The sequence below is a fragment of the Malus domestica genome, chromosome 16 (genome assembly GCF_042453785.1).
Source record: "Malus domestica chromosome 16, GDT2T_hap1".
Classification (NCBI taxonomy): Eukaryota; Viridiplantae; Streptophyta; class Magnoliopsida; order Rosales; family Rosaceae; genus Malus; species Malus domestica.
The window spans coordinates 13,505,517-13,517,859 of record NC_091676.1 but is presented as its reverse complement, the minus strand read 5'-3'; the positions used below and the strand labels follow the sequence as shown (position 1 = coordinate 13,517,859).

The window sequence follows — 12,343 nt, the reverse complement described above, 5'->3', positions numbered from 1 at the left end:
AACACTTTTTTGAGATGGGGCTTGACTAACGACCAAAGACCAAACCTTTCTGCTCTTCAAATGTTAAATTCATAAAAATCCTTCATTTTCCACAATTTATTAAGATGGGGTTTCATGAAGCAATCCTATCTTATTGGGTTTCTTCAAATTCTTAGTGGAGGAGTCAAGGGTCATAGATTCCAATTGAGTCCATCTCATTCTTAAAAGAACCAATTTTTTGTAATTAATCATACTATTTAGTATTTTCCCTTGTAAGTTGTAACCCCCTCTCTCCATATTTGATACACTATTGATAATTTGTCCTTTTTTCTCTTTTTCGATAAGAAAACATTTGGTTGCTTATATGTGAAGAATTATTCATAATCACACATAAATTACTAATTGCATAATTTCTTATTTATTATTTTAATAAGTTAATGTATAAGACTACGATTTGCATGTAAGGAAAAACAGCATTTTACATGTTTTATCATTATTTATATGGGAGTTTTAACAAAACACTCGTGGTACTATTCACTTTTAACAAAAAACCACATTTATACATTTCTCTGATACTATTCACTATACCTTTAAAAAGAGCTTTTCATTAAAAATGAAGTTTTTTTAGACTTTTAGTTAGTTTTTTTTATTTATATTTGTTAGGTTCATTACACAAACACAATAGACCATGACAGTGACCAGTGGCAAAGCATTGCAACATTTGGAAATGCTAAATGAACTGAAAGTAGGTTGACCCATTTGGTATTGTGATTAGTTTATGCCATTCCCCATGCCGTTTTGGCAATGTGAGGTTTAATTAATCAAGGGGTTTAAAGATTACTTTTCCTACTGGGGTTGCTAAATAATCAAATGTGTTAATACACTTGCCCCACTCCACTTGTAACTTTTGTTTGGGCAGTTTACTCCACCTTGCTTTGCAAGTGTTTTTTTTTTTAAGCTCTTGATTGCCTTTTGACCTAGCCCTTTTTTATTACTTTCGGAGTTTGGAAACGATGACCAATGTTTAAATCCAACCTTGATATATTTTACTTGAAAGATGTTACTTAAAAGGGTACCTTGTGAGTAACTTATAGTAAATATGGAATGTCGAACGTTTGCTTGCTGCATGAATTAGTCCTTAATTTGTCCCCAAATTTACCATTAAGGTTTTGTTTATGACTTAAATTTAATAATGTGCTTGATAGCTGGGGTGATTTAGGCTTAAAATCTCTTCAGCACTGGAAAAAGAGTATCACTAGATTAAAAGTTAGATAATGGATAGTGGCGAAAATCAACCATTTGAAACTATTTAATGGTACAATTCAGGATATAAAATCAAACTTCTAGTAAGTAAGAAGTTAACAAAACATAAAAATAATGTTTTCTGGCCAAATTTATGTTACTATATTAATGTTTATGTTGTTAGTCAAATTAACTTATGTTACTGTACTTGATTCTTGACGGGACATATCTAGCTACTCCAGATTTATAGAAAATACGTGACCAAGTGCAGAACTCCGGAGGGTGAAAAAAAAAAGAGTTAGACAACTTAATTTGGAGATTCTCAGGACTTTAAACATCTTCTATGACTGAACAAGCTTGAATATTAACGAAACAACTAGGTCATCTAGCAGTAATTCTCTTCCAATGTTAGAAGAAATTTTAAGTTCCAATTGCCGCTCCCAATTAATAATAAAAAAAAATCAAACGAAATATATGGTCAGTGGACACTGCATGATTTCACTCTGCATATTTCATATGCTTACTAGTTTTCTACTGCTACGAACGAAAACAAATTAAAAAATAACATCCTATATGGTGAAGCATATATAGACCAACAAAACAAAACAAGCATAAAACTTTGAGTGATGGGCCCTTCCTTACGAGGGAGCCTATTGTTTCTGTCCTGGTGTGGGGTTGGTTATTTCCAAGATGCAGACCACAAAAACTCAATAAAATATGTTTTGTTCTCTGATAATTTCGATTTAGTTGAGAAAAATCTTAACTGCTCCGTTTGAAAATGCGAATTGTTACAAAGAATTTGGTTGCACAAAATGCGGATTTACATGTGAATATTGGAGATCATTTTTGTTGGTACATTATGAATTCATTTCTTGGAGTAGGTACTAAAAAACCACGCAGTTGTTTTCCTTTTTCAGCTGGTTTTATATATGTAGGATTGATCTAAATTTTGAAGATTTTTTTTTATTAGAAATACTTAGCTCCTTACGTGTAAAAAGTAGCATTTTTTCGTTCAGACAACTCATATTTTGTTATGTATCTAGAAAATTTTCATTTTATGATTCCATTTATATGAGATAAGAACATTATTTTTTTCTAATCTACCAGTCATCAATCATCATTATTGATTCTGCATGCGGTCCAATATCCTAGTGCATAGGGTGTTGGGTTTTCACCCTTGCATCCCGAGTTCAAAACTCCCCCTACCCTCAATTCTTGTAATAGTTTCAAACTCTCTCATTTCTCTTAATAATAATATAAATTTTTGAAATAAAATAAAATAAAAAGCATCATTGATTCAAGTCCTTTTTTTTAGTACATTAATATTTTTACACTATGGGGAGGGGGAGTTCAGCTAAACCACACAATGGGCAACCTAATTTGGTATCAAATTCGCCATCTACGAGATTCGAACCTAAGACCTCTCACTTCCAAGTGAAGAGGAATATCACCAGACCGTAGCATGTCAATTCAAGTCCCTTCTTAGTCCTCAAACATTGACGTTCTACAACATAAGTTCTAGTATTATAATGGTTCATGGAGCTTTCAAGATTAAGCGTAAAGTTTACTTGTCAATTTTCATCTAGATTAGACGGTAGATCCACACGTGTGTAGATCACATTAAGATTCAAAACCCTAAATTCATAAAACAAACAAATCCCAATAGTTACATAGACATGATGTAATAATTACCTCATAAAATAATAACTGTTATAAACTTTGTATTTAAGTGTGATTGTGTAAATCTTAGATTATATTTTATTCTAGTTATTCTACCCTATTAGAACTTGTATTCCTTGGAGGAGAATGATTATTCCCTCCCTTATTACTACAAATAAAGATACTGCATAGGAAAATAACACATCATCTACACAACCCTACAAACACATATATCTCTATTTTCTCTCTGTGCCACCGGCCCCCTCTCTCCCTGTCAATTAAAATAAGCCACAACAATAACATCTTTGAAACTTATGTAAGCCACAACAGTAACATCTTTGAAACTTAAAGAGTGTTATGAGTTAGTATATTTCCAAACCATTTTCATATGGAATTGCAAGTTACATATAGATAGAGAATTTATATTCTAGGGTTTTATTGGAACTTGGAAGAAAGTGACTGTAGCTAGAAAATAAAAAACCCTAGAGCAGTTACAGACCTCCATTTCGAGTTTTTGACAAGTACTACTGGGAATCTACACATTATTTTTCACCTACAAGTGCTAGCTTATTATTATTTGCAGTTGAAGAGATGCAGGATTAAATAGAAATCAGAAAAAGAAAGATTTAAAAAACAGTAGGTGGAAAGGGAAGGATGGTCTTCCACAGAATGACATCTGCAATGTCCTTTTCCTTGCCCCCCCCCCCTCCCCCTTTTCTCCTTATCTCCATAAGATTCTCTATTATAACTAAAACATAGTCTTAATGGTGTTTCTCGTCTAATAAACACTTGTCAAGTGTTTAAAAAACGCATCATTTGTTCAATAAATATATGTCACGTATGTCTTTACTTACACTAAATTATCTCTCCTCCTGATTATAAATCATAGTCTTTAAAACCCTTCTCACAACTTCCACATACTTCACCATCCAAAATCCAGAAACCAAAACCAAAACCTTCACTTCTCATATCCTTCTGCACTCACTCGCATTTTCTCTAGAACTTCTTATTATTTTCTGTCCCATGTCAATGTCTACCTCCAAAACCCTAGAAAAACCCTTCAAAGCTTTTGAGCAAGGTCAGGCACAGGTGGGTTTTGCTGCTGTGCTGCAGAGAAGCACACCTCCTCCGTCCTCTCAATCCGGCGAGAGAAGAGGAAGGCGAAAGCAGGCCGAGCCAGGGAGGTTTCTTGGTGTGAGGAGAAGGCCTTGGGGGAGATATGCAGCTGAAATCAGAGACCCTAGCACTAAAGAAAGGCACTGGCTTGGCACATTTGACACTGCTCAAGAAGCAGCTTTTGCTTATGACAGAGCTGCCCTCTCCATGAAAGGCTCACAAGCAAGAACCAACTTCATTTACTCTGACAACACAACTTTCCAATCTCTCCTCTCACCCTTTGATGTCCAAACCCTTTTACCACAGCAATCACAGTTTTTCACTACTCAGACTGCTAAACAACAACTCACCAATCAAAACAGTCCACCTCATCATTCTAACATTTTTCAGTCTGATCAAATCCAATTTCAAAACCCTAATAATATTAGGTCATCATCATCAGCACATGATGAGGATCATGAGGGTTTCTTTTTCTCTGGCGATTCGAGTAATTCTAACTCGGGCTATTTGGCCTGCATTGTTCCTGATAGTTGCCTGAGGCCTCCTTCGGATAATCACCACCCCACAAATTACACAAACTCAAAAGCTTTGAAAATTGATCAAAATTGTAGCTTCGCAAACCCTAATAACTCCACTAGTGCTACATTTCCTCTAGATGTTACGAATGTACAAGCAGCTTCTAATAACAACAACAATGGAGATCATCAGATTCCTTGCTTTGATGGATTCAGTCATGGATTCTGGGATAACCAGCAGCCATGGGAGTTCAATCCTATGATGATTGAAGATGGATGCATGGGAGCGTTGTATCCGATCGTCGAAAAGTCAAGTGCTTATGGATCTTCTTCTTCATTCTCTTGCTCTCCATCAGTTCCTGCTATTGGTGATGCAGTCATTGAGTTTGGCCACTCACTCGTTTGATTAACTTCTGGTGCGTACGTGCACCAATGGAAATTATCAATTAATCATGCGCATGCACTTATTTTTCTTGTGTCTTGAGCTTTTCTTGCAACCCTTTCTCTTTCATTGTAATTTCTACGTCTTTCGTCACATATATATTTTTGTACCAATATTTGATGATATTAGCTAGCACTTTAATGGCTTTATTGCATAATATAATAACTGCATTATGTGTCTATCTTTACGGCTATCTGCCTGACCTTTAACTGACAACGTAGCCTAACAAAAAGATGCATGCAACATAATTTGGATGCAAAAAGAGACATGGACCACTAAGCTTCTCAGCCACACAAGTGCAAAGTATTAGTGCTTTCACAACAACGGTTCTAGCTTTTTGTTATGCTTTCTAGTTTGTATGCTATGCAAAGTTGTAGTTCATATGGGTACTCTTCAACAAGCTTGTAGATTAAATAGTTAATATCATTCACTCAAAGATTTATCTAGTCGATCTTATTTCTTTTATTATCACTCGTGTTAAAAAGTGACTGGTTACAATAATTAACGCTCAACAATCAACAACTTACTTTATAAGGTGACCATAGGGAATAAATCTATATATTCTCCTAAATTTATGAAAGTAAAGGTAACATACAAGGCTCCTAAATATATTCCAAGAGTTCTTGTCTGCTCCAAGATTAAAGTTGGATACATAAGCACTTAATTTTAGTGCTTTTTTGTCCCTTTGTTTTTCTTTACAAGGATGGTCATCAAGCACTACTGGTTTGGAAGGTAATGTAAGGAGATCCATTAATTTTGCCCAACACAGTTCATTGCCTTCAAACCTGGATTCCTCTTGTCTCTTTGTCGGTCACTCCGTCAAATAAATTAGACTGGAAAATGTGTCTCATTATTTAGCTTTTTGGCCATGTAATTGTGCATTTTCTTGGATGGGAGCCTGGGGTATTATGGGAAATTCCTGCATATATAAATAAGGCAGTGCTTTTACTTTTCCTACACTCTTCTCAAATTTTGACCGTCATATCACATGAATAAAAAAAGATTAATGACAAAAATAAACAAATGTGTGTAGGAGATAATTAAAAATTAGTGTGCAAATAATACTATCCTATAAATAAACCCCATGTCAATGATATCTTTTTTCCTTGGGAATATCTTGTGCTCAATCATATGGTACTTGTGAAAAATCTTTGGGAGGAGTGTGAAGACATGACCAAAGCCATAAAGTTCCCTATACTACCGCACATCCCATCAGTTTTAACTTCAATCCATATTTAGAATGGAAGAAATTTAAAGGCAAAACTTGTACTCTTTGATGAACCAAATTGGACCAAGTTTTGCATACAATGATTTTTGTTGTCATATGCAGACGTGGACAGAATCACGTTGGCTAAAGCGAATGCATCCCCTCTTATGCACCGAAGACTTGAGTTCAAATCATTTTTCTCATAGTTTATATTAGTTTCAAGAATAAAATGGGTGAAAAAGGATTTCCAACTTTCTAACAAGGTTCATCTAAGGGCCATGCTGCCATATAATCAATCAGAAAGAGTTGCCAACAAGTACCCGCAAGAAAAGGGAAGTGACAAGACAATACATATATTAAGCTACTCTAAGTCCTAGTTTGGTACTGAGGTGATTCTGAAAAAAAATGACTATAAAAAAAACTGAGAGCTTTTTTATGTTTGGTTTTGGTAATCATTCAACTTCAGTTTTTTTTTCACAGTTTTGGATGAAAAAAAAACCAAAAACACAAAGCTGCAAAACCCAACTTTGAAAAACCAGCTTTTTTCATATCTGTTTTACATAAAAGTTTATCAAACACTATAATACTGTTTTTTTTTTCAAAAGCACTTTTACAAAAAAGTTCACCAAATACTTTGCTACTTTATTTCACAGCTGCTTATTTTGACAGCATAAATAGTTTTTTTTCAAAGCACAACAGTACCAAACCAGCCCTAACATAGAGAGGACGTATTTGAACCTAAACACAAAGGGACAAACACACTTCACTTACCAACTGGTCTGACGCACATGCAATCTAGGTCATTTCACAGTATCAATGCATGCCTATATGTATGCATGTATGTAAGCAGTGTAAAGGAAAGTAACAAAGATGATTTTCTCCTCGCTCAATGAAATAATGGAAGAGAAAGATTATTACAGAGTCAAAGAGTGCTTCTTCATAAATTTTGTATTTCATAACACATAAAAACCATGGTCAAGCATTTCAATTGACACAACAGAATATAACTATGTATCTGAAGATCCCAAATAAAGTAGCAAGCACTGTGATGCCTTCCTTCTTTCGGTCTTTAATTTGCTTCTGTTTTCGAAAATAGACCTTGGACAAAAAGTGGGGGAACATGAATTCAAACTCCCAAGTTTTTAACTGAAAGCTCGTTCCCTGGTTTAGAAAAGGAAAATTCAGAAAAGGATAGACACGAATGCACGGTCATTGGAAAGGCAAGAACGCCTGGAACTATTGTTTTCATTCTGAAAAAGGATTGAGCACAAATGAGGATAACACTCCAAAATTGAAGATCTGGACACGGATTTGCCTCAAGGAACTGCAAATTCTTTCAAGGTTATTGAAGAGAGAGGTGGGAAGGCTATATGGGGTTTGCTAAACTTTTGGAGGTCGGCCATGGCTTATTCGAGATAAAAAGGGATGGCCGTATAAAGATGATATAAACACAGAGATGAACATGACTGATGTATGCTAAGGAAGTGAGATATGAAGCCTCTGTTGGAGGACTTGAAAAAGGTAAAAATGATGCTTTGGGAGAAAGTTGATCAAAAAGGAAGAAGGAAAAATTGCTTGACATTTTCTTAGCTTGAACTATGAGACTCTGTACTGTTGCCACTGCCACTTGAAGGACCGGAACCCTGAGAAGACTGTTGGACACCCACAGGGGTAACACCACTCTTAGAAACAGTTGAACCTACTGATAAACTCGAAGTGCTCAGTGACGAAGACATTCTGGCTGAAACTAAGTCCTTTCCAGAGCTTGAACTAAGCTCAGCTCGCAACTCCGAGGATGAGGATGACGGGGCTAGTGTACCAATTGATGATCCCACTGGGTAGGGTGCAACTGGCATATCAGCAAGAGAAGACGCTGATGGGCTGTAACTGAGTGTTCCAATTGGGTGGTCGAATTTGCATGCGGATCCAAACTTGCATGCTCCACGTTGTTGATAGTGAGTGCAAAGTGGAGCACCCTGATTACCACATAGAATTTCAAATTCACAGAGGACAAAAATAAGTATGCATTAGCAGAAAAGTGTATAACTTACCAAGAAGGCATTCACAGTACAAAAATGTACAAGCAAGCAAACTTAACATAGCACTTCATCCTAAGAAAGAAGGCCAGCATGTTAACTAATAAAAATAAAAATCGTGATAACCAACATAATAAGTAGTATAATACGCTCAACTAGTAAAAATGCAGACTACCAGACTTTACAGACAATATCACCTAGAAGTAACAACAAAAAAAGTATAAATGCAAGGGCCAAACAAAAAAAAAAAAAAAGCCACCGAAAGGGATGCAAAATTAAGTGAGGCTTCCTAAAATGGACCCTGGGTCCAAAAATCATCATGATCCAGATAGCCCTAACTTACATAATTTCAAACCAAATAATTACCATCTATCAGCACCAACTCATTTCAGCACATATTTCCCACAAAGATTGAGTGTTGCTGTGTAAACAAGCTCATGGATCATGCCTATTAAAAGCATCATGCTGAAAAGGATTTGTAAGGGCGGCTCACCGGGCGTGAAGGAAGACCACTGGAGCTAAGGAGAACAGTTGTTTTTGATTGAACAACTTCTGGTGGATGATGATATCTACATGAGGAACCAAATTTACAATCCCCTGTTCTCATATAATACTGGCATTCTGGTTGACCAGGTCTTTCTGGAAATAATTGCTCCTTCTGGCTAGTAGTTGGAAGACCAAGAGAGGAAGCTAAAGGCATCGGTTGATACATTCCGGTAAATGCAGGCGCTGAAGGAGATAGTTGGGTATAAAGTGTCCTAGCACCAACACCAGGTTGAGTACTCGGAGAGGGCAATTGGCTTGCAAGTGCCTACACCACATGACTAACAGCTTAAGGGAAATTCATGTAACTTAAAAGATAATGGAGCAGGAAATGTTATTTACCTGATATGGATTCCAACCTGAGAAAGGAATTGTGCCCTGGGAAAGCAGCACTTGACCATAGGGGTTTGGAACATATGACCCCGGTATTAAAGGAGGCCTTGCAAATACTACATACTGTTGTGATGAAACAGATGGAGATTGCACATTTTGATACAATGTGTGTGTAGCAGGTACAGGTGAAACTTGAGGTACTGGTGACGGCACTGGAAGCTGTATGCCAGCTGGCAGTGGATGATGGAATTTACAAGTTGCACCAAACTTACACTGGCCAGTTTTCACATAGTAGGAACACTCTCTTTCGCCCTGTTTTATTTGCAAAATATCCATGATTACAATACTTCACCTCACAGTTATGAAATGGGATCTATAATATGACAACGAGTTGAAGAAATAAAAGTTCAAATTTGAGAATTACAGACCGGCCGCAATGGATATCCATAATAGTTTAATGAAACAGGGCTATCAGAGCTTCCTCCCTGCTTAGGATGATGGTACTTACACGAAGCGCCGAATTTGCAAGTCCCTGTCCTCATATAATACTGCCATCAAAGAATCACAGAGCAATCAAACAAAGGGGATTCACAAATTTTCAGGACAGCAAAGAATGCAATTGTCAATAGAGGATGTTACTCTATGCAGAACACATGAGACCGGAAGCTGAATATGTGATCTGCTGGAATCCTGTAAATGTATACTATGCCAAGGCAACATTTTGGCCTAAACTCGAAAAAAAGTTAAGTACCTGGCACACCGGCTGGCCCGCTCGCTCAGGGTACTCTAATCGTCCAGTTCTTGCCGCTCCGATAACCTGAGAAATATGTACCGCTCAAACTTAACTAGTAAACAGGTAATCATATCAGCATTAACCGTTAATATAAAAAGTTAAAATTTTCTCCACAACGACTTGAAATTCAACAAATTCAGAACAATCCCACTAATCAAATTGCTTAATACCTACAGACGAAACCCACAATATCTCTACTAACACACAAGATCAAAACAAATTCGACCCCAAAAACGAAAGCACCACACCGGTAATCAATCAATCAATCACCATCCAATTAAGCCCCAAATCAACCAATCAAAGCAGTAAAAAAGGGCAATTCTATAAAATTACCACACTGCGATCACGGGGATGATTGTACCGACACCGAGAGCCGTACCCACAAATCCCAGTCCTCAAGTAGTAACTGCAATCGGCCTCGTCGGGTCGCTCCGGGTACGATTCCCCGGGTCCGAGCCCCAACTGCCACATGGGCTCTGCATTATCACACAAAACGAAAGGATCAATACCCAATTCGGAAAAAACGGAGCCGCATTCGCCCCAAAACCCACCAAATCGCATTACCCGAAACCCGAAATCGAATCCGAATTCGAACGAAATTGAAATGCAGAGTGTATTGGGGAGAGAAGAGTCACACCTTCCAGCCCTGTTTCGGGTCCCGGAATGTTCCACTCCCGCGACGGATCGGACTGTGACCCTTCTGCGGTCCGACCGTACCGCTCCATTGTACGGTCACACTGAAATCACTTCGATTCTTCACTTAAATATCTCTACTTTTTCCACAATCTCTCTCTCTCTTTCTCTCTCCTGAATCTCTCTCTGTACAGGGAGAATGAGAGATTATGATCAAATGGGGTTATCAGAGAGATGGAATTCTGAAAAGGGTTTGGATTTTCAGGGCTCCTCTCTCTCTCTCTCTCTCTCTCTCTCTTTCTCTCTCTCTCCCCCTCTCTCTCTCTCCTCACACACACAAAAACACTGTATGTGTGTTTCTCCCTCCTCTCTCTCTCTCTCTCTCTCTCCCCTCCTCCAGTTTAAAGTTTTGGTTATGGTTTTGAGTACTCTCTCTAAGTTTTCAAAGCGTTTTTCGGTTTTGATCTCTTACTTTCTCTCCTTAATTTTGAGAGGTTTCATTTTCTTTTTTTTCATTTATTTATTTAATCACTCTCTCTCTCTCTCTCCTCTGAGTCTGATTCCTTTCGTGGTTTACATACGCGCCAAATATACAACAACATTACAGTATTACCCTCCATTAATTTTTTTTCCTTTTTTCTTTAAATTAATTATCTAAACTACAAATTAATATAACCAAGTTTGTTAACAAAAAACTAATGAAAATAATATTATACTCTTTTATACATAACTAAAGAAAATATTAGAAAAGATAAAAAGTGGTCATTAAAGTAATTCGAACAAACAAATTTAACCATGTCGCTTAATCAATACACTAAACTCACTCTCTCTCTCTCATTTGCACCGCGTCTACTTTTCCTTTCACTTTTTTTAACTTCCCCAATCCACTAATTTTTTTACATAAATTGACATAAATTTAATTTAATTCTTTTTAAAAAATTTAAATCACACACATAGTATGTATACTGCATTTAGTTTTGTTTATCTAAATAATTTATTGGAAAAAAAAAGTTTTTATTGACAAAGCTCTCTTTATCAAATAAAAAAATTGAGAAAATTAACTCTATCGGCAAAACTAACAACAAAATTAAAAAAAAAACCAAAATAAAAATTATATGCAATTAATAAATTAAAAACAAAATAATTCTACTTTTTTTATCAAATGTCCTCGAAGGGACAAAATAATTTTACTTATCAATAGCCCTATTTTGCATATCACGTTTTTCTCTAATATAATAAATTTTTAGTGACAAAATAATTATCTAAAAACAGTCGTTAAAAGAGGTTTTAGCGATCATTTTATATTTTCTCTCTTTGTAAACTTTGTTTTAAAAAAAATAATAAACACATGTATATTGTGTGTACAATTGCTAGTATATATTAAATAAATAATAAAAAATATACCACAAGCCAAAAAGAAGGAACTGGTGTGAGTTTTTAGCACTGCCCATAGCAGGTACAGGTAGCCCATGACAGTTTTAGGGGTAATGGAGTGTCAAATGACTGTAATGTCCCTGGAATTTGACATGTGACTAAAAGAGGTCCATGCGACTGTGGGAAGATGACAGACACAGAGTTGTCCTTTTGCCGCAAGATTTTATAAAAAGTATGACCACAGACATGTAATGATGTGATTAAACTAATCCTCTGCAGGTGAACTGCAAAGTACATGCAAAAGGTAATAGGAATAGAAATTATACATGGGGTGGTGTCATCTCCACAGGCTCTTTTTATTTCTCACTTATCATTTTCAATTTTTTATTACAGATCGAATAAATTGAAAAAAATTAATATAGGTGTGTATAAAGTAAAAAAGAATGTGTGAATACCATCATATAAATTAAA

General features: G+C 36.2%; 2 protein-coding genes across 2 annotated transcripts; one reads left to right on the top strand and one right to left on the bottom strand.

Moving 5' to 3' along the window:
- Positions 1 to 3,765: 3,765 nt before the first annotated feature.
- Positions 3,766 to 5,132, top strand: LOC103403869 (ethylene-responsive transcription factor ERF086). The gene has a single exon (XM_008342720.4). The coding sequence runs from the start codon at positions 3,904 to 3,906 to the stop codon at positions 4,915 to 4,917; it is 1,014 nt and encodes a 337-aa protein (XP_008340942.3). The 5' UTR covers positions 3,766 to 3,903; the 3' UTR covers positions 4,918 to 5,132.
- Positions 5,133 to 7,034: 1,902 nt separating this feature from the next.
- LOC114822001 (zinc finger CCCH domain-containing protein 58-like) lies at positions 7,035 to 11,036 on the bottom strand. The gene is made up of 7 exons (XM_029095795.2): positions 10,503 to 11,036; positions 10,199 to 10,341; positions 9,824 to 9,889; positions 9,501 to 9,620; positions 9,082 to 9,384; positions 8,690 to 9,007; positions 7,035 to 8,136 (listed from the first exon to the last, which is right to left on the bottom strand). The coding sequence occupies exons 1-7, from the start codon at positions 10,588 to 10,590 to the stop codon at positions 7,747 to 7,749; spliced, it is 1,428 nt and encodes a 475-aa protein (XP_028951628.2). The 5' UTR covers positions 10,591 to 11,036; the 3' UTR covers positions 7,035 to 7,746.
- Between the last annotated feature and the right edge of the window lie 1,307 nt (positions 11,037 to 12,343).

Bases quoted from the DNA above. Each gene is read 5' to 3' on its own strand.
- LOC103403869 (XM_008342720.4), top strand. From the start codon at position 3,904: ATGTCAATGTCTACCTCCAAAACCCTAGAAAAACCCTTCAAAGCTTTT.
- LOC114822001 (XM_029095795.2), bottom strand. From the start codon at position 10,590: ATGGAGCGGTACGGTCGGACCGCAGAAGGGTCACAGTCCGATCCGTCG. The intron at 9,621-9,823 runs GTACTTAACTTT...CTTTGATGGCAG, and splicing joins CGGGCCAGCCGGTGTGCCAG to TATTATATGAGGACAGGGAC. The intron at 9,008-9,081 runs GTAAATAACATT...CATGTGGTGTAG, and splicing joins CAGGTTGGAATCCATATCAG to GCACTTGCAAGCCAATTGCC.